The sequence below is a fragment of the Lates calcarifer genome, linkage group LG9 (assembly GCF_001640805.2).
Source record: "Lates calcarifer isolate ASB-BC8 linkage group LG9, TLL_Latcal_v3, whole genome shotgun sequence".
NCBI classification, from domain to species: Eukaryota; Metazoa; Chordata; class Actinopteri; family Centropomidae; genus Lates; species Lates calcarifer.
Genome location: NC_066841.1, coordinates 19,607,910 through 19,634,850, shown reverse-complemented (window position 1 = coordinate 19,634,850; position 26,941 = coordinate 19,607,910). Strand labels below are relative to the sequence as shown.

Sequence of the window (26,941 nt, the reverse complement as noted above, 5' to 3'; positions counted from 1 at the left end):
TAATCACCTAAAGAATGTGAAAAGAGTAGCGACGGTTGGCTGCTGAACAGCAGAACTTTCATTTGAAAGCCTGTTAATGCAATGCATACCCAACCAACGGAGAAATTCCAAAAAAACTCAACAAAATCCCTCCATATTTTCAGTGATGAAAAAGAGGAGACAAAACTAACAGACTGTTTTTTCAAACTGACATAATCCACCTGTCATTCTGCCACTGAACTTAAACTGCTATGTAGGTAACTTGTCCCTACCCTCAGATAATAGGAGCTTACCAGCAGAAGGCTTACCAAGCCTTTGCCATCATGGTAACATTAAGACGACCTCTAGGAGCATACCAGCATGTAACAATAATAAACATGTCTTTAAGGTGGACAGTCATGGTTAAGGGAGCTTGTGGTTTCTGTTTAAGTACTTCTAACTGAGGTGACCTAATGTTAAGATGTTGTGTTACTTTTTAAGTATATCAAGGGGTGTATGCAAAAAGGCTCCAAATATTTCCTTTATGAATGTATTTAAATAGTAGTAAGAAGCCTCCTGCATTACAGAATAAATTGACACCTTTCAGGCATAGTCCTGACAAAACTGAGCATTATTGGGGTCAGATTCATTGCTGGCCTGCTGTGAAGAGTTTTTATCATTTTTCTTTCTGCATAAAAAACAGCAAGTTAAGATCACAGTAACTACATTGCAGGGGTTGCATTGGTTTTGCTAATGTTGCATTTTTCCTGACGTCATTGTTTTCCAGTCCTTGATGTCTGGATGTATTGCTTAAATTGATAACATCAGACCAGACACCGTCTCTACAGAGCTGCATTCTTAGTCACACAACCTGTCACTTTTATTTTAGCCTAAAATCAGTTGGATGAGATGCCATTTGAAATTAGTTCACTGAAATAAAATGTTCATTCTTGGTCTTGAGACTAGAATGCCAACTAAAGACTGAGTACAAATCTAAGGATGAGGTTGACTCAAAGATTAAATCTAAAATAGCTGACAAAATGAACACTACAAACATATTCATTTGTCTTCTGTGGACCAGCTGAAGTTGTGATCAAATGAGCAGTCTGCTAGAAAAGTCTGAGTGTTTTCAAAATACCGTTCAGAGTAGAACACTTGTATTTTCCTGTTTGAAGGAAATCTACATTCTCTTGTTGTTCTTTTGGCTCTAGTGGTATTTAGACACCTGCTGTGTTTTAAAGCAACAATGAAATTCGCTGCTGTTTCTGCTGAGATTATGCAGTAGTTCTGACTCCCGGTCGCAGGGAGCCACAGAAGTGCATATTTTCCATCTTAAAACGAGCAAAACTGTGGTTGCCCAAGATCAGCAGTGAGTACCACTAAGGGACTGAAAAATATGCTTTTCATTTGGCTCCAAAACAGCCGCAGAAATTCTCATCCCACTCCCGTCCTGTTCCATCACGCTGCTTAAATCTGTCATCTCCATAAGGCCTTCTTCTTTTATTTCTGTTACACACATCAGAAACACTTCTTGATCAAAGTGAGTGAAATTTATCTGCAGCTGTTGACATAGCAACAAGTCGTCTGCCCAAACCTGCAGAAGTGCAGGACTCACCCAGTTCATGACCCTGAGTTTTAGGGGTAAAGCCTATACATGAAATCATTTTCATGTACAAGTGATTCACTTTCCTAGAGGGCGGATGATTTTAGATGAGAAGGTGCCAGTTGTTATGAAACTCTTATGATCTGTTAGAGTCATTCCTAATGACTAAAAAAAAATATTTACTTAATTTGAACACTAAGGCATTCAATACCTACATATAATAAAATATATAACAAAAGATACCCAACAACATATAATAGGTACCATTAAAGAAAAACAAGACACGAACTCAGTAAAATTGCTCAGTGAAACGGTCACTGCATACACGGGTGTTGGTAGTGTTCCTCTGCTCCCCATCCACCTCCTCTTGATGCCTTTGAAAATTTAAATGCAATGACTGAGCTGTTCTGCAAAATCTGGCATCCAGCAAGATGCATTAGATGCTAGCAAAACCTATAATAACCTGCAGACAAGCAGGAGAAGCGCTGATGCTAACGCAGCGCTTGTGTTTATAATGGTTACAGTCTTAGGGGTGGGGTTATGCAGGGGTGACTCCAGTGCGTCATCAAACCACCGTTCAGACCCGCCCATAAAATCCTGACAATGAAACTGATGGAAAACTGTGAAGTGGTCTAACAGTTTACAGTCTTAACACATGTTTTCAGGAACTATTTTCTAATAAGGGTAATGTGTTTACAGACAAATCTCTGAATTGGCTTTACACTGACTTGGGAGCGGGAAATCTGGAGATTTGTTATCTGAACAGTAAAACCAAGGGTAAATCATTTAAATAAGACTGTGCCAAACACTGTTATGCTATTTTACAATGACCTCAGTCATATATAATCAAATTCCACTCATAATACTCATATAAGAACAATAGAGGTGAAGAAAGTGGAGATATCCCAGCACATCTCACGTCACATGATCAGCACTCAGCCAGTCACCTCTCTACTCATGTTGCCTTTATTATTATTTTTCAGGATCATTTCATCTAACATCACTAAATCAGTCCTCTATCTGTGTTCCAGGAAACCACTTAGCTGGATGAGAATGAACAGACACATTTTAGTCTAATAACACCCACCTTCTCAGTTCCATTATATCCCCCAACAGCTCCATCACACATTCTTCAGTGCTGTCACACTCCTGTCACACACCCTTTAACTACATCTCACTCCTGTCAGCTCTGTATGTCCCCTTGCACTCTGTCAAAACTCACTTACTTACTGTTACTGTTTATCTACGTCACCCTCATCAGCTCCATCATTCCCCTGTATATTTTAGAGTCACCATAGCACCAGCTCTGTAAATTCCTTCATCTCCTCAACATCTCCTGTCTATTCTGACACGCTGTGAGTAGAGTTCATGGTGGTTACAGTTGCCTGTAAACAGATCCACCTGTCTGTATAAACCTACTTTAATTCACCTGCAGACTGATGTGGAACATGCGTAGTCTCAGTGACGCCACATGACATCCATGAGCCAGTTTTGTGCAGAACCAGATTATTTAATTGACTGCCTTCTGTCTCTCTCTCTCTCTCTCTCTCTCTGAAAATTTCATATTGTAATTACCTTCCTCTCAGTCTGTCTGAGTTTCTTTTGTCCTCCTTTCTAGTTTTTCATTCTTCTTTAATTGTGTTGTTGTTTACTGTCATTGGAACAGAACAACTGAAGCTGCTGCACTGAGCAGTAACAATCAGGTTACAACACTTATTATTATTTCTGGAGAATGTGAGTCAGCAGGTGACTGATCGTTTTATCTGCCATGTGACATTCACTCCTGTGCTTTTACATGAATGTGTGTGTGTGTGTGTGTGATATGTGGGTCACAGTAAAACAGGAAAACCCTTCAGGCTTCCTCTGCCAACACACAGACCTGACCTCTATTTCTGGTCTATTTGTCTAACCATTTACATTTCTCTTATGTTTTACACTTCACGACTTTTATTTGATATTTTTGTCAGTTTTCATCCAGGCATCCTGCTTCATTCTGTCTCCTCTCCTACTTCAGTTTTCAATTCACCTTAGCTATGGCTGTGTGGTTTTGTTGCTTTCAGAATTCCTACTTTTCTTCTTTGCTATACTGAAATTTTTTTCTCATGGCAGTGCAATAATCATCCATTATATCTACAATTGGTAGCATGCTTTTAATTAACAACATTTTTGGACACCAAATGGAATAAACTATTGAGATATCACCAAAAGAATATTTCCATCCTCCTGTCAAAAGAAACATGTCACTACAGGAATATACATGTGAGAGCATTGTTTAAAAAAAATCATCATCAAAATCCTTCATGCAAAAATGAAAGAAATTGATTCTAAAATGATAAATGATAAATAGTGTTACTATTTAATGAAATGCTTACAGTGCCATTTCATGAAGTGCTCAGATTATAGTCACGGTTTGATGCAATAAACACAAAACTGCCAGGAGGTCAAGCCGATAACAAAAAGTGGTACGGGCCGCTAAGTTTCACTATATGCAGGCGACCTGCTACTTAATCACACTTCTCTTTTACTTTTAATTATTTTGAATATCTTCGTTGTCATCTTCATTATATGACTCGTTTATCCTTGTGTTATCCTTCGATAGATTACATTGTAAGCAAACATTATAGACAGCTAATGGATAAGCATGAAGTGATGAATAATTGACTTCATCGCTATTGTAAAAAAGGCTATTCTCCCAATTTTTTTTAAGACAGTGTGCTTCATTTACCCCCAGTAACAAGTCTTTGGGAAAAGATACTAGGTCAGAATCAGAAATAATTCATACACTGTCTTCTGATTTGACTTTGTTAGAATCTGACAGAATTGCAACCTCTTGCAGATAATGTGGGATTAGTTGAATATGCATTAATTCTTAAATTCCTGCAGGGTCTGCACTGTTTCTCTTTGTTTCTGTCTCTTTCACTCTTTCCTCTGAAGCAGCTTGAGGCTTCTACACTTTTCTTATTCTGCTGCCACATCTCTGCTCCACAGACAACAGACCTCCTGATCTCTTTATCTACCTTCTGTTTTTATCTCTTTGTGTCTCCTGTCTGGTTTCCTTCTCCCTCACCATGTCTCTCTTTCTACCAGTTTGTTTCTCAGCCTGCTTGTGCTTTTTTGGTCATATTTTTTTTTATCAAGCTTTTAGCAATTTTATCTCAACTTCTCTGCTTTTTATTTCTGTCATCTTCTCTATTATCTTTCTTTTTTACCATTTATTTTTCTAGTCTGTTTCTTTTCCTCAGCCTTTTCGTTTGTTTCCTACTTTTCTTTATTTATTTTATTTTAGTTTTAGATGTTTTTATTTCTCTCACTTTGTCTCTCCGTATTGTCTCTTATATTTCTATCGCTGCTTATCTTTGGCATCTCTCTATCTCATTCACTCTCAGTCTCTCTCACTTACTCCCTCTCTCTCTCTCTCTCACACACACACACACACACACACACACACAAACCTCCATTAACCTGTAGTTCACTGCCTCACTGCACCATACTCATCAATATTCTCAATCAATAAAGGTATTGATCAGACTTGCTCATCTCTGGTCATCTCGCTGCTGTAATCAAACCCAGCCCCTCTTTAAATGATCACAGCACAAATACAGTAAATAACACACACACACACATACACACACACACACACACCTCCTAAAGCTGCTGATCACAGCCTTGCTTTGCCCTATTATCAATACTTTCCAATCAATACTAGTATTGATCAGGGTTTAGTAGAATCAGGCCTTGTTGTTCAAAAAAAAAAAAGGAAAAGAAAGAGAAAAAAGCAGGAGGCAGAAGAAAACTCTACCTCCGCCTCTGTCTTCTTTTCTGTCACTCAGTTAGAATTCATTCGAGAAAACTTTATTGATGTGTGTGATGTAAAGAATATAAAACACTCAGACAGTGTAGGTGCATGGTGGAGATGTGAAAGTCCAGCCAGCACGTGCCATAGGAGCATAAAATAGGCTAGCACAAACAGCTAGCCTATTTTATGATCAGCTAAACTAATCAGTTGCTGGCTGCAAACGTAAGTGTAGTATTGATCTTCTCATCTAACTCTCGGCAGATAGCAAATGAGGATATTTAACTTTATTTAGCTTATGTTTGCAATAAATACTATGACTACTTCAGTGTGAGGAAATACGAGGTATGGCTATTAAATAATGAGATTGCGCTCATGAGGATAAAACCACATGGTTCACAGTCACACTGAGTGCTATATATTAAAGGTTGGGTATTCAAGCACAACTGCTGTAAGTTTCCAATAAGCAACGTCTTTAGTTCACTGCTAGCTACTGATTGAAGTGCACATGTTTTTGGTAAGGCGTAGGAAGATGATTAGTTTAACAGTTGAGCAACGATTAACTTGAAATTTTTAGTGAAATTGAACAAACAGCAGCTGAATCTTTTGGTACATTGTATGGGGAACACTGCATGTCACGTGCACATGTGTTTGAATGGCACAAAAGATTTTGTGAAGGCAGAGAGGATGTCCAAGATGATGAACGTTCTGGGCGTCCATGCTCATCAAAAACATCTTCTGAAAACAACAACAGTTTGAATAAATCGTTCAAAATTATTGACGAATTATTGACAGAAATGATCTCCATTGATAAAGAGAGAGTTTGGCAAATTTTACATGAAAATTTGAACATGACAAAAGTGTGTGCCAAAGTTGTCCCAAACTTCTGTGCACCAGCTCACACTGGGCTCTCGGTAAAGAAGGTTTTGGGCCTAAAACAAATCGCGGTGCTTGATCACCCTCCCTGTTCACCTGATCTAGCACCATGTGACTTTTTTCCTTTTTCCTGAGATCAAATCTGTGCTCAGAGGAACACGTTCTGATTCTGTCAGAAGTTAAGAAAAGAATGACAGAGGTTCTGAGACAACTGTCCCAAGAAGACCTACTGCACTGCTTTGATCAGTGGAGGACCTGAAGGCAGCGGTGTGTTGATGCAGAAGGGGAGTATGTTGAAGGAGAAAGACACTGAAAAATGTTTATGTTCAATAAAATTGTATTACAGCATCTCCTTATTTAATAGCCATACCTTGTATTCATATAGCCACAGCAGGTGCAGTTTTTTCGCAAATGTTTACTGATTTGTTTACTTTATTTCAAAAAATCCATCAACATTAAATGGAACGCAGGTCTAATATGACTGAATGTGCAGCTAGACAAAGAGACAGACAAACATGGGATGCACTTGCGTATACACACACACACACACATGCACACACAGACATATGCACACATGCATTCTTTTCAAACCTGTTTAGAAGATAAGAGGCACCCCTGTGTGTGTGTGTGTGTGTGTGTGTGTGTGTGTGTGTGTGTGTGTTGTGTACCTGAGGCAGTGTAATCAGTCTCTGTGAGTTTGACTCCCTGCAGTTTCCTCTCAAGGTCACAATATGATCTCTGTCTGCTCTAACTGCTTTGCTGACTGTTTCTCCTCCTCCCTGTTTACAGCAGCTCTCTGCACTGGCCACTGCTTTACTGACTGCTGCAAACTCTGCTTTATTTACTGGTTTACTGTCTGTGAGACTGACTCTTAGGGTTGGATGATTTACAGTACAGATTTTGCCATACTGCTTATACTGTGATATACTGTATCTCTTAGTCATATCTCAGTAGAGTATATTAGGCCATTGTGGGCAACACTGCAGGACTCAATGACCTTTTTTATATGATCCTATATGATATTAGTATCTCTTTTTACTGATCTTACTAAAACACATTCTTGTCTGGTTATTTTATTTTTCTAAGCTGGTTTTCCAGAAAGTTTTCAGGATATATATTGACATTATGATATAAGATTACATAGAGAACATATTGACCCTTTTTTGTCTTTGTTTCAGCAGTGATCAATGTCATTCTGCTCTGGTTTACTGGTTTACTAATTATCTCCTTCAATCTCTTTCTGCTGTGTCAGCGGTGGTCAGTGCTATCCCGGTGCCAGCTCTGGACTCTTCTCAGTATCCTGGTATTCTGCCTTCACCTTCCTGCAGCTTCACACACAACAAATTCAGCCTGAGACCGATGCCTTTCCCCAGCCTGACCGTGGACAGGGGCTACACGCCAGGTACTGCAATAATACTCCTACTAACACTCTGGATGCTGCTGTAGAGACTGTGGATACATTCCCGATACATCTGTGGTTCTTAGCAGTCATGAACATATGAGATGCTGCGGTGCTTAGTTAACAGGCAACAAAAGCTGTGGTAGATGTTCAACTAGGAGCTCTCAGAGTAACTCTGCATTAGTCCACAAAAAAAGGTTTGTCTTTCACACATTACTCATCTCTGTTCCATATAATTCCATGCGCTGTCTAAATGTCATTGAATGCACTCATTCAACATACAGAGTCCTGGTGGAAAATATAAGTGAAGATTTAATAACTGGTTAAGTCTCCCTCTGCAGCAATAACCTCAAACAAGGGCTTGTTGTAGCTGCAAGTCAGACCTCAGGAGGAACTGCTTCTGCTCAGACATATTTTTGGGATGTCTGGTGCTAACGGCTCTTTGAGGTCATTCCACAGCATCTCTACTTGATTCAGATCTGGGCTCTGACTCCAGAGGGGGATTTTCTTTGTTTGAAGTCATTCTGTAGTAGATATAGATTAGCACTGTCGCCTCACAGCAAGAGGGTTCAGGGTTCGAAGCCCGGTTCACCCAGGGCTTTTCTGTGTGGAGTTTGCATCTTCTCCCTGTGTGGGTTCTCTCTGGGTACTCCAGCTTCCTCCCACAGTCCAAAAACATGCAGGTTAAATTGCCCATAGGAGTGACTGTGAATGGTTGTTTGTCTATATATGTTGGCCCTGCGATGGACTGGCAACCTGTCCAGGGTGTACCCCTCTTCTTCTCTGCTCTAGCCTCCCCGCGACCCTTAATGGACAAGCAGCATAGATAATGGATGGATGGATGTTTAGGGTCATTGTCCTGCTGCATCATTCTACTGCTGCTGCAACTTCTACTGAACTTCAGCTGGTGGACAGTCACCCTAATATTATCCTTTAAGATATGTTGATAAACTTGGAAATTAATTTTTGACTTGATGATGGCGAGCTGTCCAGGGCCAGAGGCAACAATGTAGCCCCAAATCATGACGCTCCCTCCAATGTACTTCACCTTTGAAGTGATGTTTTGATGCAGCATCACAGAGTGTCAAAGTGCTGTCAAAGTAGCTCTAACCCATACCCCAAAATCTGATTTCAGTGTTTTAACTAACTCACTCCTGACTCCAATTAGCTTTTGTTGATGTCACTAACTGAGGGGTTTGCATATTTTTCCAACCTACCCTGTGAATTTATCCATAAATGTAGATAATTTCAAAGGGTTCACTTACTTTTTCTTACCACTATAATAAAACACGTAATAATCCAACCTTAACCTGTAATAAATACAACAGGGCTTACACTGCAGCATCTTAATCTCCCTAGCTCCCTCTGCACCGTTCCCTTCCTCCCCCCTCCCTTCTGTATTTAAACCCCATTTTGCAGCAGAGCTAAATGCTAAACGACGTGGTGGGTAGCAGTAATTCAGTAATTGGCTAATTCCTGGTCGGCTTGTATCAATGAATTAACAACAGCAGAGATGAGGAGAAGCTTCAGAGTCATTGAATTAGCCGACACACAGGGAGGGCTGATCGCTGCTGGCAAAACACACACTCACAAGTTGACGGAGGGGTGGGGCGGGGCAGCTAATGATAGAGTGAGGGCAATGGCAGAGTCTGTTAATGAGGGAGATAATATATATTTTAAAGTCTTACAAAGAATTAGCAACGATGAGTTTTCTGATCACAAAGTGAAAGGTAAGAAAATTGTCCACTCCGAGTCCTAGATAGCAGTGCTTGAAGAGACGCCCAATCAGAGTCTGTTACCATGTGGCTAATGATAGAATGAAGTGGTATACTGACGTCTGTAGAAATTGCTGGATAAATTCTGATATGTGAATCAGTTATAATGCGGCTCTGCAGGTAGAGTGGGTGGTCCACTAATCACCTCATGTCCACATGTTGAAGTGTCCTTAAGCATGACACTGATTCCCAGTTGTTCAGGCCAAAGTGTCACTGTGTGTGTGTGTGTGTGTGTGTGTGTGTGTGTGTGTGTATGTATGTGTTTGTGTGTGTGTGTATGTGTGTGTGTGTGGATGGGTGTGGGTGTGAATGGGTGAATAAGAGACAAATTGTGAAGTGCTTTGGATGAAAGCCCTGTGCTGTGTAAATGCACTCCATTTACTGTTTATGATGATAGCTCTGGCTATAGTCTTCTCTATAGCAACAGCTGAATCATGTCTCTTCAGATTCAATGCATCACATATTTTATATTATAAACAACTTGGACTACAAATTTGAACCTAAGATAAAAGCCACATTTAGGGAAAAAAAAAAAAACTACTACACCCTTGATGAGTCCATCTCATGTTTTTATTTTAAACTTTATTCAGACGCACAAGAATATTTCTGTTAAATGTTTCTAAAATGATGCGCAAAACATGTAGAATATTTGCATTTGATGAAATTATGCACCCATAGAAAACATGTAGTGTTGGGTTTGTATATTTCACTCTAATAATAATCACTCGACTCAGTAGTTCCTCTCAGCTCTACAAAGCGTTTTAGCCTCTTTTAGCTCATTGTTTTGGTGTTATACACATTTAACACATCAGCCCTGTTTCCAGCAGAAGCAGACAGCTCTGTAAAGCCACTGTACACTACCTGCCCAGCACCAAACAGCAGACAGACATAGTTATTAAGTAGCTGGTGAACATAGTGGAGAATGTAACAACTGGAGACCGTATCAGAGTTTGGGGAAGAGCAAATATTGGACTTACATTCATCTGGTGCAAACACATATAGTTGCAATGGAGAGTTAGATGTTAAGTGCATTTTCTGTTTCTTTTTTTTTTCTTTTGCATTTTGACACTATCATATCATCTGTTAATGGTCAGTCAGTGACAGTGTGAAACAGAAGGACATCATAGAGCCCCTTTTTTATTTCATAGACACCACCAGCCAGTTAACCATCATATTGGATGATTTCACGCATAAAACTAAGCCCATGTCTCTGCAGCTTGTTTTCCTCTCTGTTTTCTTCTACGTTTTATTTTATGACAGAGGGCTACTTAATACAAAGCAGAATATTCCTGGGACCCCACCTCCAAATTTGATTTTTAATAGATATTTGTCTGCACTTAATCACATATATGTGTCCCTGTTGATCAGATCTGATTGTAATCTATCTTTGTTTTCATGAGCTACATGTGAATCAGGATCAGTCCTCTTCCAGTCCAGAAGGAGGTGGTGCACCTGAAGCTGTTTGCGGACAGCCAGAAAACTCAAAAGATAAATAACTTGAGCATTTTGGCAGTTTGCTTCCATTAGTTAGCTAAACTACACATTTACACAAACACATGTGAGTACACATGGATTAAATGCATTCATGGACAATGAGCAAGTCAAAGTTTTGTTGTCTTTACAGGTTCTCATGCCGCTCTCTCACCCCTACAGATCATTCAGTGACTGAACGTCTTAGGGATCAGATAAACACTACAACAGTTATGCTGAAATTGCATAAGCCATTTTTTCAAGTTGCTTTAATGACACTGTGAATTTCTGTGTTGGGAAAAGTAAGGATGGCATGTTTGGGGGTGAGAGGGGTTCATTTACACTCTTTCCATATTTGGCTAAAATCAGATTGCAGTCTGTCTGGAACGCTTCTTGAATGCATTTTACATTTGGCTTTTTTGATATCCAATCCATGCAAGACACATGAAGTGTAAATAAGGACTTTGAGTTGTGAGCTGTTGAATTAAAGACTGTTATTCCATCCAGTTTTAGTGTTCTATAGAGTTAAAGCAGGCAGCACAGTGGTGCAGTGGTGAGCACTGTCAACTCACAGCAAGAAGGTTCCAGGTGTAGAGTATTTCACAAGAAAAGACCAATGTTTAGAATAAATTTCCTACCCCTGGAATGATCCTGTGACACAATGTCTGAATACACTTTAAGGCTGATATACTATAACATGGTTAAATACCCATGAGTCTGTGCTGACGGACTTTTATGTGCAAAGTAGCAAATTCTGATGTAAAAACGGGAACAGGTATTGCATCCCATTGTGATGCCCTGCAGACACTGCAAATAAATACATAATTCACTTCATCCTACTTCAACATCTCTGACCGGTAGATTGGTTCTCTCCACACAAACTTTTGAATGTGTTAACTATTGTGTTTCTGTGTGTAAATATGGTCCTTATGCTTTTCTTTCAACCACTCAGCGACAATGAACAAACAACTGAGCTGTTATTTAACCGTGTTATTTCAGCCTTCCATCACCTTAGTGAAAGAGATTAGGTTTGTTGTCAAATATGAAGTGTGATGGAAAGGAGGTGGGTGAGCAGTGCAAATGGAAGGTGGAGGAGTGGAAGTTCTACCCGAGCTTATAAAAAAAGAGGAGGACACATTCTCATTTCCTCTGCCATCTCTTCTATATTTATTGTGCCTTCTGGTTGTTTTATTTATTTATTCATTCACTGTGTATTGTTTTCTTCTGGGTCCTTTCTGTGGGATCTCCTTCATTGTCATCATGTTATCATAAAATGATCCAGACTGCTTCTCTGATATCTAGATCACAAATAACACCAGTGTGATATACAATAGGTGGAGGATTAGGGTAAGGCTCCTCAGTTTCCACCTTTAGCAAAATAGGTGAAATATATCATGTTAGTTTGATCCTTCCACAGCAACAGTAGCAGTAATCTTCTCTTGTGAAAGTCTTTCTTTCCTTTCTGGGTGGTTATAAGTTGAGGAAAGTGTCGACCGAGCCTGATAATCACTTCACTTCATTCATTCAGCTTGACTTGGTTAATGAGCAGTTAACCAACCTGAATGACCATATAGATCATATGTCCTTGTCATCGTGGTTACACTAACAAACACACCAAGTGTATCAGTGATGACGGACTGGATCTTCGTTGTCATAGGGACAAACAACCTACATGGTTGCTTAGGCTGGAGGACTCTCATTCATTCTAAGTCTGTCTTATTGTTCCTCTGTCCTTCTCTTTGGACTCCCTGAGCGTTTAAAAATCTTTTATTTTCTCCCCTTCAATCACTCTCCCTTTTCTCTTTCTCTTCCACACCCCCGCACCCTTCCCGCTACCCACCAGTTCCCGTACTCTTCAAGTGGCTCTCACATTCCTTCACTCAGCTTTCCCCTCTGCTCTGCCTCGTGTCTCAACCAGTTAATGAACACAGCAAGTGTGCATGTAATTAGTGGCTGTCCTCACTCACCCTTGTTCTCTGTGATCAGGTTGGCTGTAGCCACATGGGGAGTTACATCAGAAGCATGTTTCTGCACACAGTCAGAAGATTTCTTTTCTCGTTTCTTAAGCAGGAAGCGCTTCTTGTTCTTGTTCTTGTTGTTGTTGTTCTTCTTCCTCTCACATGTCCCATGTATTTGTAAAAATGAAATGGGATTTCTCTGAGTGTGACAAAATTAAGCCCGTACTTCCCACTCAACAAAGGCAAAGAACAAAACTGCAAATCTGACAGAATTCTTGCTTTCTTTACGCATGAGGAAAACATCAATGTTTTAAATTAAGTTATTAAATGATACAGTTGAGTTTTAATAGCTTTTCAGATCCATGAGCCCTTCAGTGCATTAATGACAAAATATGATGGTTTTTGCTTTCATGGAAGGAAAACACACAGCTAAAAACAAAGACAGTAGACAGACATGACCCTTGCATGCAGGTGTCTATCGCTCTGTGGTGGTGTTTAAACAAAGTATGGACCACAGGTAATCAAACACACAGGAGAAGGTCCAGCAGACAATACTTATATCAGCATTTACATTCCTGGCAGAAAGACATTTTCAGTCATGCTGCCCTCCTGCAGCAGCAGCAATTTACACAATAGCAGCACATTTTCTCAGTGTATTACCACCCACATCAAAGCAGAAATTGTCTATGGAAAAACACTGAAGCTCCTTAGGATTTTGTTTCAGAATATTCATACGTTTGAAGTTGGTGTTCTTCTGTCTTTCCTCCAAATAAATGTTCACTCTTTAGAATTGACTCTGTGATTCAGACTAATTAGATGTTTTGTCTTTTGTCTGTCCCTCTCTTCATCCTCATTCTTTAATTCTTCTCATCCCCAAATTCCTCCTCAACATCTCTCATCCCTTTTCATCCTCCTACCAATTCTTTTCACCTCCTTCCCTCTATCCTAACTTCCTTCAACTCCTCCTCCGTCCTCTTCAGCGATGACCTCAGACGCCTCCGCCAATCCTCTCCTCCAGCAGCAGCCTCCGCCTCAGCAGGTCGCTCCCCTTCTCCCCGGCTCCTCCGCCCCGCCCGGGGAGCATGTTCCGGTGGTAGGCCCAGTCCCAGGTGCCCCTGCCGCGGCTGCAGCCGCCACTGAGGAGGCCCAGGCAGGGAGCGGTCGGACCATCCCAACAGCCTGTGTGCGACCCACCCACCCACTACGAAGCTTCACCAACCCACTGCTGCCGCCGCCCATGGGGACTATCGACCCAAAGGTGTACACCTCTATGATGCCACAGTCCAGTGAGTACAGCTGTTTCTCAGGTGTCTCATGACACAAATCAAAGATCACAAACACTTTTTTTTTACCCTTAAGTGAAACTACTGGTGTGTTTGGTTTGCTTTATGTCGCCCAAGTACAAAAAAGCTAAAAGTTGTGGTCAATATAAAAACATTTTGCCCCAGTTTGCAACTGACAGTTCATTTTACAGTTTCATCCTGTATCAAGAATTTAAACCAGAATATCACTGGCTAAACTGTGAAGTCACGTAATATAACATGACCTGATGTGTCATGAACACAAGTGACATGACATGAGACAACGTGATGGATTGTGATGTGACATAAAGTGACATCGACAAAACATGACAATACAAAAATGTGACATGATGCAACATAACATGATGTTGTGTGAAATGATTTGACATAATGTGGCATTATGTTGTGTGGCAGCGGATGTGTCAAGCATGAAAAACCTATTTGCTGAAACGGTAACATGACGTAACATGTCGTGACAAAAAGCAACGTGACATGACATGTGACATGACATCCAGGCAACATCACATTACATAACAGAACCAGAGTAGTCAGCATAATGGCTTTAGTGTGGTCATCATCAGTTCCTCTAATGTCCACTAGATGATGCTCCAAAAGAACTGTATTTAAATGAATAACAAATGCTTATTTATTTTGTTATTTTGTTGTGGCAGTTTTTGAGAAACTTTAAATTTTCATGCTCATACGCTGGGTGGCCGTGGCTCAGGAGGTAGAGCGGGTCACCCACTAATCAGAAGGTCAGCAGTTCGATCCCCGGCTTCTCCAGTCTGTGCCGAAGTTTCCTTGGGCAAGATACTGAACCCCATGTTGCCCATGATGTATCACCTGTGTGTGAATGGGTGTGAATGTTAGAGCGCAAGTGCTATATGAATGTGTGAATATGACACATAGCGTAAAGCGCTTTGAGTGGTCGATACGACTAGAAAAGCGCTATATAAGTACAAGTCCATACATGTTTTCCATCCTCGACTGAAGTGTTAAATTATCCTTTCCTAAGGACTGACGTATAATGTGTTACGTGATTCACCAGAACTGACATACAGTTAGGTTTGATAATTCATTTAGTATTACATCATGAAGCAAGTGAATTCATGTAGCTTTACTGTGAGCAAACTTTTACTGAAGCGTCCCTCACAGTAGAAAGTTTCCCCGTCATTGGCTGGAAGCAGATTTTCTCAAAGTAGTTTTTTATTTAGTGCTCATTCCATTAAAGACTAAGAGTTTGGTTTCACTCCTTAAACTGAAGGGAGAAGATAAGTGAGGTTAATCTCAAATGATGACAAAAACAATATATTTAAAAATTTTACGTCTGGTTCCACCTTCTTTAGCTATTTCTGAAGCTCCGGTTTGTCATTGATTGTTTTGTTAGATTCCAGTGACTCTTTGTTTAAGCTAGATTCTCTCCACTGAGCGACTTAACTTTGTTTAATATTTTATTCAGGGAAACTAAATGCATTTGCCTCTGGCTGCTACACGGTGTGTGTGTGTGTATGTGTGTGTGTGTGTGTGTGTTTATAGAAGGATATACTGTAACTGGCCTTGACATTAGCCAGAGGGTTGTATCTGATCTGGAAGGATCTCTCCCTTTTCTCTCTCTCTCTCCCTCTCTCTCTCTCTCTCTTTATGTTACCTGTCGATCTCTCACTTTTACAGCCTTATATTTGACAAAAAATCCTTCTCCTTCACAAAAATCAGACTCTCCTTAGTTGTCTTTTGTCTTCTTTAGCATTGGTAGCAGGCTCTTGCAATGGCATCCTCCATCGATTCACCAATTTGGGCTGAAATATTCTCTCAAATATCAGTTGGATTTCCTTGAAATTTGTTACAGACGTCCATGGTGTCCAGACAGTTGGACTAACTGACTTTGTTGAGCCCCTGATTTTTTCTTTAATGCCAGCATCAATTCAAAATGTCAAACTTTTCAGTACTTCAGTTTATGATCAAATAAATATTGATTCCAAACCTCTGTACTGCAGCCCACATCACCACGCTGATGGGAGAAGCAATTGGCCAATCAGAGCTTGTAAGCAGTTTTAAGAATGGGATGTCATTTCAATCTACATAGATGGTGTGCTACATTCATTATTGTAATTATTGTAAAGAGTGAGTGTATTATTGTAAAGAGTGAGCAAACATTTGAGTGTATTATCAAATTTTCAAAATTTAAAACTTTCAAAATTTTAAATTAAAAACAATAACAGAAAAATGGTCACAAGAGGGGAGATTAGCATCATCACTCACCACTCCCTGCTGTGCTGAGCTTGGTGAGCTTTGTGGGGAGTGACAAGGTTGTACATAACATTCACCTAATAAGATAATCCATGTGAGTTGGCTAAGTTAATTAGTTACTTTAATAGTAGTTGCTTAGGTTTTAAAAGCTTAATTATTTTGTTACTATTAGATAGACAATGGCATAGAATAGATGGCTTTCCAGCATGTTTCCACCATGTGTCCACTGTGCTCTTTTGAAAAGGATATGACCCTAACATCCGGATAAGGGTGTGTCTTGCTGAAGCTTGCTAGTCCAAAATGATCCTGAGTACTCACTTAGGATCTCAAGAACCCACCAAAATAACTGGAGAAAAAAAAGAGCAGACACAGAAAGAAGTATGGAAAACCGATTCCAATTTTCCAAATTTTTACCTGCACAGTGTTAACCTGCAGATTGAAAAGTACTCAGACTGTTTTTCCTCTGCTCATTCAATCTTTTGTCATCCACATACTCACATATAAAACACCATTAAGTGCTTTAAGAGATGTTCCACCATTAGCCTCCAGAACAGCGTCATTGTGCTCTGATTGATTCTGTACTGGAGGATGAGCACCATATCCCCTTATTCCCTCTCCATCTTCTTTACTTTTCTTTCTTTTGCCATTATATTCCTCTCTTACTGACAGTTCAGATCTCTCTTTCTTTTATTCCTCTCCCTCTGTGGCTCATCCTGTCATTCTCCCTCTGATGAGCTGCAGCAGCATGAGCAGAAAACAAAACACTCGCCTACAGTATGCACGATCCCTGGGCAAGTGTGTGTGTATGTGTGGGTGTATCTGTTGTGTGTAATGCTTTCTGTAGGTGTGTATCACCTCAGTGTGTATGTGGGCGGGTGTATATAGTTCTATTATGACTCTGTTTACATGCCCAGGTGGCCTCAGATTAACATTGATTTTCAGCTCCTGGAAACCTTTCGCTCAGAAATAGCAAGCCTGCGGCAACAATCGGCTCAACTCCCAGAGACCCCCCGCTCACCCTGTGACCCACCTACCCCCACCCCCTCCCCAACACAGACCATCAGAGCCAGGCAGCACTACCTCCATCTACTCCCTTACATCTCTCTATCAAGGAGAGGAAAACAGACTTGTGAGCAATGGTGTTTGATGTTCATTGTTTGTCTTGTTTGTGTGTTTGTACAGGCCTGAATGACTCCCTTGGTGAAAAGAATGAGATGTTCGCATGGTTTAATTGGATTGCTGTGGTGAGAGAGAGGGGGAGAGAGACCTAGGCAGAGGAAAGGTTGATACTCAAGTTTGTAAGATGGATAGAAAGCTGCACAGGAAAGAGGTTTAATTTGACACTAGTTCTGCCTCTAATGTACCTGTTGTTAGTCCGACCAAAAACTTGAATGTCTAGGCTCTGTTTCTGGATTATGTCAAAATACTAAAGAACCGTTTTCATTGAATGTATTTGCTAGACTTTCTTCTTCTACAATAATGGCTACAGGGAAATAAAGCATGTTGAATGTTTTTTTTTCTCCTTTTAAGCAAATCAAAGCACTTGATGAAGATTTAGGAAAAATACTGAAAAAGTCAACACTGACTAAGCACTGACTGAATATTTTACCAGAACCACAACCTTTCTCAAACCTAAACCTCAAGTGTTTTTTGTAAATGTAGAATCTGTACATTGCTGATATTTGGCATCAAGGCTCTGACCATGTCACTCCCTACAAGGAAATACTAAGCACAGCACAGCAGGCAGTCGAGGGAGTGATGATAACAACATTTCCCGAGGGGAATGTAGACGCAGAGCTTACAGGTGGATGCTGAGGTGGAGGTGGAACTTTTCAAATACTGTGGGAACGACAGCATTAAGTGACAGCATACTGTAGCTTTCAGGTGGGCTATGTGGCAGTAGACATGGAACTACTGACAGCTTAAGTACACCGCCATGACCACAAGGGTGTGTTGGATATACGTAGCAGTATAAAGTCTGTCATGTGATTGATGCTGTGGCCTTGAGTTAACTACAGCCATAACATTATGACCACTGACAGGTGAAGAGAATAACATTAATTATTTTGTTACAATACAATATTATATTATATCCTGGGAAACCGTGAGTTGTAGCATTTATCTCTAAGTTACTTTGACCCCATGGCAAAAGCACTCACCAATGGCAGGGGCTTCCCCCAGCAGTACAATGTTCCCCAGATTCCAATCTGATCCAGCATCTGTGGGACCTCCCTAATATCATGTAGGCCCCCCTCATGGATCTGGCTTGTTCCAGTGCATCTGACAGATGCTGGATCAGATTGGGATTTGGGGAGTTTGGAGGCCTGATTAACTCCTTGGGCTCTTTGTCATGTTCCTTGAGACATTTCTGAGCCATTTTTGTGGTGTGGTGGTTGCACTGTCCTGCTGGAAGATGCCCCTGCTATTAGGGAGTGCCGCTGTCACTTGGGAAGGGGGGTGTTTGGTTTACAGCAATGCTGAGGTGGATGGTACATGTCAAACCACCATCTAGATGAAAAACAGAACTCAACAGAACATTCTATTGTAACGAGATGATCAATATTATTCACTTCAGCTGATCAGTGTATTTAAACATTATACAGTGCAATGCTCTTGCCTTCATTAGCAGTTTTATTTTGTTTAGCCACAAGGAAATGTCCTTCCCCCAATCAGACAGAGGCAGAGAGCAGCCACAGCACAGCAACCAAAGCAGGCTGCTGGTACTGTTACTACCTGGACCTGTCCAAAATATGAATAAATAACCCTGATGATGTCATCAGTAAGGATGGCTCAGCCTCTGCTGCTTCAATTTTGGTACGCCTCTGTGCTGATGACAGCCATGGCCAGAGGCATTATGTTTTCAGGTTGTCTGTCCGTGTGTCCAATTCTCATGAACATGCCTCAGGAATGCCTGGAAGGGATTTAATTACATCTGGTACAAATGTCCACTTGGACTCAAGGATGAACTGATTACATTTGGTGGTCAAAGGTCAAGGTCACTCAGAAAACGTCTTTAGCCGTAGCTCAAAAAAATCATTTGTTTTCAGTTGTTAATTATGACAAAATTGAAGACAGATATCTAATAGAATAAAATGATGACGTGATGACATGTTATATCCAAATGTTCAAAAGTCACTTAGAGTGTTCCACTGAGTGGTGGGTGGAGGCACACGTGAGGCACTGACTCTGTCTTAATCTGTCTCTTGTGAATTCACTGGTTTAATGAAATCCAGAGCAAATGTGTAGTGAAGTAATTTTTTAACATTTCAGTTCTAATAGTAATAATTAAGGAACATTTCATGCATGTCATGATAATACCGTTTGCTATATTTTTTGCCACAATAAATCAAATTACAATTATGTCACTGCTGTGTAATCAGACAAGTTTGAATTAGAAATAAATATTATCAACAACCTCCATTTCTGAGCTTGAACTGAAGCGAAGACCGTTTTTATTCTTGACAAACCACAGAAACCTCCACCACCCCTGCCTCAATTTAGGTTAATTTTTAAACTGAGACCTCCTTCTCTTTTTAAATCAAGCCTCCAAAGCCCATCTGCAGCATAAAGTATGATGGTGGGCAGTTACTTACTTAAATTGGCCGGAATGTGCAGTTTAATGCCAGAAGCTATAATGGGACTGTCTGACTGAATGTCTGATACTGAGAAAAGACATTTCAGCCACAGCTGGAGGCAGACACAGAGCCAGCTGTGATGGATGTTTTTAAGTGTTCACCGTCATCTTGCCTCTGAGGACACACATTATTACCAATGAAAAGCTTTAGGATAGTTTAAAATGGTTATCTGTAGTATTTGGACAACCATGTAGGACAGAGAGAGAAAGGTTGAAACCTGTGGTATTTCTTAATAGCCATTTTCAAATCATACACTTGACTTTTTCTTATTTTATAGAGGCTGCAGTGTTCATTCCCATACAAAAGCCTTACCAGTGTACCCTGAGGGCAGCACAACAGGAAGAGTCAGGAGGTCACTAGAATCATTAGGAATCATCAATAACATACAGAAAAAATTCACTAACCCTGACAAAAAGAAAAAACATGAATACGAACACAATCTGAAAACATGTAGTATTAAACAGCTTTATCAAATAACACAGCATTCTAATTAGTCATGTGATGAGGATGGCGGTGAGGATGGTGAGTGTGGCCTGTTAACCTGTTAATACGCACTTCGTGTCAAGGAAGTGAGATTGGAGAGTTTAAAAAAGTTTTCAAAAGACTTTGAATCTACAGGCATGAAGTTAAGATGGAGCTGTGCAGGAGGATGGAGAAAGGTAGAGTTGATCTTCAATCTGTACTTGATCAGACATGGTGAGGTGGTCAGAATGTGCACTGAGGCTTTAATACATTAAGGTTTACAGACTTTGTACTCTTTTTTACACCATTCAGATCACAAAGTTTAATGCACTTCTGTTCCCAGTTTTATAGAGGCCTCTTTCTCCCAGGAAAAGAAAAAAAAAGATGAAAGTAAAAATGACAAAAATAAAAACACTAATGGTGAATCAAACTTATGAGACTGCAAATCAACATTATATTATTATATTACTTACTTAACACAGCAAGTATAAAAATAACGAGACTCTACTTAAGTGCCTAAATATGAGACAATAAAAAATGTTTATGATACTATCTGGTATAACTTGCTATATTCATTTTATCATATTACTAACAATTTCCCCTATTTTGGTTGTGTGAGATTAAACTAGGTGGATAATAGATATCAGCAGTCTGTGTTGTACAGGCTTTGCTGCCAATTCAAAATTAAGAACACTGATGTTAGCGGGCAGGGGCCATGGCAACTCTCATTCACTGTCTGAAAGCATCAAAATACATTATTATTAAATTAAGGGATAGTAAATCAAGGTGAGATACTGAGTTAAGATTTAGAGATACTAAGTCAAAATTTGACTTATTTACTCAGAGATCATGAAATGATAAGTTTCAATTCTATTATAGTCTAAAACAAAGTTAAAAGTAAGCCAAAATTTTAAGAGGGTTATTTTATTTTTTATTTTTTTAACTTTTTAAAGTCAAAATTAGCTGTGAAAAGTTTAGCTTGATAAATCAAAATGTTGAGATTTTGACCAGGTCAAGGTAATATGTAAGGCCTAATTTTAAATAATAATTTTAAATCAGAAATGTCCAAATCAAACATGACAAATCTGAAAAAAAGTCAATGTTATGAGATGGCAAGGCAAAATTTGTAAGTACTAAATCAGGATTAGACAGAATGAGAGGATTTCTGAATTACTATCTGATAATTATGATTTACTGCATCTACATTATGACCTAGTATTTTATATTTGACTTCTCATGAGTCATTCCTTACCTTTTATCCTTTTTTTTTTTTCTTGGCAGAAATGGGCCCCCATCAAAATCATGATGATGGCTTCAGTTTAACATGTTTACAAAAAGAGAACACTTTTCACCTGTGAACCTCTTGCTGCTCCCATCGGTCAGGTAGACAGGTGCACAGACAGGTAGACATCAAACAGACAGGCAGACAGACACAAAATAAACATGAAATAAATCATACTGACAAAGAAACACCTCACTGCTGTGGGAAGCGGATGAGATGCCGGCTGTCTCCCTCCAGAGACACGACGTTTCCTCAAAGACTCTTTTCATCTTTAACTGTATTTACCTCAAACTGTCCTAAAGATCAATAACCCCGCCCCCTCCATCCTCACCTCCTATCGCTGTAAATCTCTTCTATATCTTTGCTTTTGACCCAGAAACAGACAGACACTGCTGATGTGACCCCCGGCGGGCGTTTCACACCTCCACTCCAGCTTGTCTGGTAAATATATCTACCTCTCAGAGCAGACGAGACACCAATGCCTCCCCACCCCAACCCCAACACACCTCTCTCTGACAAACCCCCTGAGGGTGAGCCAGGCACCGTGAAACTCTCTTTTATGGCTTTCTCCAATGTGGATATGTAACCTTTGCTTCAGCTCTGTACTGCTGCAACTCAATGTATTTTTCCACTAAATGTTTTTTTTTTTTTTTTTTTTTTGTCTGGAGCTCAGTTTGGATTCATTCTGACGGCAGCGTGCTGAGAAGTCATATAAACATATTTGGTTCTGTTTCATTTTAAAATGAAGCTGGCAGGGATTTCTACACCACATTTACAGAATACAGACAGTCAGAGCCACACAAGGTCAGTATTACAGTGAAAATAAGTACTGGGACTGAAAGATATAGACTGCGTCATGAGCCACTTTACCGCCCTTTTATGGTCATAATGTTCTATGCACCAGACAGTTTGGATTGATGAAAAAAGGCAAAACAACTTCTCAGATCCTTACCATATGTTGGACAAAAAGAATGTCCTAAGGGGAATGTTAGAAAGAAGTTACCTAAATCACAGACTCTGTTTATACATCACATATAATTAGAATGTGATTTGATCTGAAGATGGTGCAGCTCACATTGTGATCATATCTCTACCCGGTGCAGGCTAAACAACATCTATTTATAGTTTGGTCTGAACAAGTTGGTGGGTCACACTACTCTGCCTCTTCTGCTATCTCTAAAGACGAACCCTTGGGTTAAGATGTGGAATCTGACTCCAAAAGGTGGATTGTCTTTGTTTGAATTCATTCTGTATTAGATTTACTTCCATGTTTAGAGTCATTGTCTTGCTGCATCACCCAACCTCTAGTTTCAACAGCCACCCTATCATTATCCTGTAAGATACCTTGATAAACTTGGGAATTCATTTTCTCCTTGATGATGGCGAGCTGTATTTGTTTGGTGTCTTCTAAGATTTATTATTTTTTCTGTGAGGCATGGTTCACATCATCTGATGCTTCTCAAAATGTTTGAGTTTTTGTAAGTTAAAGTAACTCTAACCCACACCTCAAGCTTCTGACTCCAGTTTGCTTTTGTTTTATTCAAACAAGGAGCAATAATGTGTTGTTTGCAATATAGGTTTAGTTTGTTGTTCTTCTGCAGTGAAAACGTGACACCAAATGATATCAAGATATAAATAGAAATATTCAATTGAAATTATGATGAAGTGAGGTAGTGGGACAGTGTGTAGATGATCTCCAACTGTGACTACATCTAACCAAATTTCAAGTCTCTGTTTCTCATAGAAATGAACTGAAATCAAGGAGACAAGGAAGCATGAACTAAAACATATCTCTTGCGGTAACACTGAAGAAATTACATAATTTTCATAGATACCAGTAATCACAGCATATTACACATAACACAGTGTATAATTACACAAGTATACAGGTAAACCACAACAGACAAGGGGAGAAGTGCCGTAGTGGACGTATCTCGAGTTTGATATCCTTGCTCTCAGTTGGACTCCTAAGATGGGCTTCTCTTCTTCTTTCCATGCTGTTTACAGCAAAGCTGAGAGTATGATTCAACAGTTTGAAAGAAAATTTTCTCAGCAGGAGACAATGAAGCATATTTTTCTACAGTATTTGTGGGTAAAAAAAGGAATCTAAATAAAAAGAACTTATTTCTCTCTCTCAAAGACAGATTTTCCAGTGGATTGATTGGGGGAAAAAGGAAGGTCAGACGATTTTATACCATGTATAATTAAATCTTTTGAACCATTTGGAAGTCAGTTGGTCCTTTTCAACTGGGAATGTTTTCAGAAACTAGAGAGTTGGGAGGTGTATGTTTGAAACCTATTGTAAATCGCTGAAAAAACTGAAGTGAGATTCAGAGGTTTGGAATCAGAACAGTGTTGTTGCATGCAAAAATGTAATCTCAAGCAAAACTTTTTGGTATTTTGATTGAATAATCTACTATAAGTCATATTCACTGTTCTGAGATTTATTGGAAACATAAAGGAAAAAGTCATTTTAGTGTCTGAGTTGAGGTCTTGCAACTAACAGTTGTTAAATTACCCAGACTGTTCACTGCTAAGTTCAGATTTGAACTGATGGTTTTTAAAAATTGGATTGCTATAACCATGTAAAAGCCTAACATAGCGAATTCAAACAGGGCATAAAATTGTCACCATTTACAGCACAAAAGTTGGGTCATTTTAACAATTTTTCAATTTAGACTAAAGCATGCAGGTAGAGGAGACTGTATTCACAATGAGAGCATCAGTCGATTGTTCAAATGGTTGAACAACATACCTGACAATGACTTCTTGTCAAGTCTAGACCATAAGAAAAAAAAAAAGTAGGATAAAGATAGTTTTGAGGAATGTTTCTTTCCCAGTTTGGGAGTCGTTTTTTTTCGATGCAGTTTCAAATTCAGCTGTTTCTTGTTCTTTTGTGCAAACCGCTATTATCAAAGTTGTTCCAGGTGTTTAGTTTCTTGGGGAGGAGAATGGATATTATTGATCAGGAAGTGAAGGAATTTAGTGCAGGAGAGAGAGGGGTGGGGTGGGGTGTATGGGTAAAAGAAGCCTCGGGATGTGTTCAGACATGAAGAGACTGTTCTGGGAATCAGACAGGAGTAAAAAAAGAATAACTAGACATCCCTCTTTTGTCTCCCGTGTTTCCTCTTCCATGTTGTTTTTCTTTCACTGCCTGTCTTGCTCTGTAGAAGAAGAAGCATCCTTAAATTTGACCTCCTGAATGGTATTTGTATTGTGGAAACAATGCAGTTTAATTTATTTATTTATTGTTCACTCGTTTGTCAGTTCTATTGCTCGGTTGTTTGTTTTCTTTTGTGTCTGGTCAGTTTGTCTCCTTGTTTGTTTGTTTGCCTATCCATTGTTTGTTTGTGTTTTTGTACTAGTTTTTTTAGTACCTGATAGAATGAAAAGACTGATGGACATTTTGACACATGGATGTACAGATGGATGGATGGATGGTCAGACAGATGACTGGGATCAGAACCATATCTGTTTCCTGTTAAATGGTTCACTTAGTTGCATGTGAACTTGTCATTAGATCAATCAATAGCAGCTCTGTGTGCAGTTCCTGCACTCACATGGATGTCAATATTAAACAGCAGATCTCAGGAAACAAATGTTTCTATAAAAAGCTGAGCAATTGTTAATGGGAAGTTAGTACAGGGTGACCTGATGATCCTAGAATCATTGATTACTCTCACCATTCTGTCTCTAAAATCATTGATTATGTTCACATGTTCTGCTTCTACAACACATTCTCACTTCCATGTCCTCACATAATGGACGCTTGGTCAGGAACCCTGCACATTGAAAAATGATGTTATCCCCTGGATGTTGAAAAATTGTACAAGAGGGGGTACACTGTGCAACAAGAAGTGAAGCTAAGGGGTCTTTACCAAAGTGAGAGTGAGAACATGTTGGTCTTTAAAGTCACTGATTATGTTCACTACTCAGTCTCTGAAAGTCTCAATAACATTTGCCATTTCTAAAGTCCTTGCTCATGCTTTCTGTTCTTCCTCACACTTGTCATTTTATAAAGTCATCATTTACATCAGTCGCATCATTCATACATTCACTATTCTGTCTACTCAAAACTTGCAAAAACTATAAAATAAAAATAACTAACAAGATTAAAAAAATATCAGAAAGAATGCAGGATGTGAAATGATCAAGACATTTACTGTCCAAATATAAAATTTTAAAAGTATAGCTTTCTGTCTCGCCCAGGTGCAAGCCTCCCGAAGCCCAGGTGAAGACAGCCTCTTTGGGTCAGGCTGGCAAGGCTCGTTCCCCTCTGCTGCCTGTCTCAGTCCCTACAGCACCGGACTTACCAGAGGACGGAGGAGCAAAACCCACCGAGGATTCAGCTGCCAACGTGAGTCCAGAAGTTCAGTACTGGGCTAAGAGTGCCTTTTACAAACATTCTGCCATTTCAATTCAGTATTATATGTTTTAATGTGAATTTCAAATTTGACATGAAAAAAGCAAAGTAAAACTTGCCAGATCTTGGTTTTAAACCTTATTATGCCTATTATATTTTAATATAACTGGATTAGTCACCTAATTAGTAAAATCTGATATTATATGTAGCATTTGCAAAAGCAGTGAATAAGAATGGTTTAGAGCACGTTATCATTTCTTGAGATTGTTTGCCTTTTACTGTAGCTGCTGTTTGTAGCTGTTTCTTTGGGAAACATGAAACAGAAACAGCTGTTATAGCTAATTGGTTGTTTTTGAGCTTGTGTTCTATTAACTGCAAGTCAGATGCAATGAAGGTTTTCAACAACTTTTTAAAATGGAAAAATATTCCACAGAAACTCTTACAAATCTTACAGTCCATCTGGAGCTTCCTCGGTGTATGCAGAATGTGTTCCAACAACTTTTCTAACTGTGGAGTTTTAAATCAGAGAAATCTGCAGTGGTATGTGAGCAGGGATAAATACACAACTTCTGTATCTTGACTAGGCTTTGGATTTGTGTAAAAATGCAGACTCAGAGACTATTACTGACAATAGTTTTGTCAAAGCAGCTGATGGAATTTTTAAATATTTTTTGATTTTATGATTCTTATTTTTTTCAGTTCAATCAGTGTCTCTCTTCGGTTTCCTGCTGTCCTGTCTTCCAGTAATATACTGTATTGAAATACTGTTTACTTGGTAATATTGACTGACACATGATAGCAAAGGACACTGTATCATTT

At 39.5% G+C, this 26,941-nt stretch overlaps 1 protein-coding gene across 1 annotated transcript in view; it reads left to right on the top strand.

Moving 5' to 3' along the window:
• dcc (DCC netrin 1 receptor) overlaps nucleotides 1-26,941 on the top strand; it is a 239,746-nt gene that overhangs the window by 183,122 nt on the left and 29,683 nt on the right. Inside the window, 2 exon segments of the mRNA XM_051072616.1 lie at nucleotides 7,483-7,632; nucleotides 13,813-14,118. Coding sequence (XP_050928573.1) covers nucleotides 7,483-7,632; nucleotides 13,813-14,118 — 456 coding nt within the window.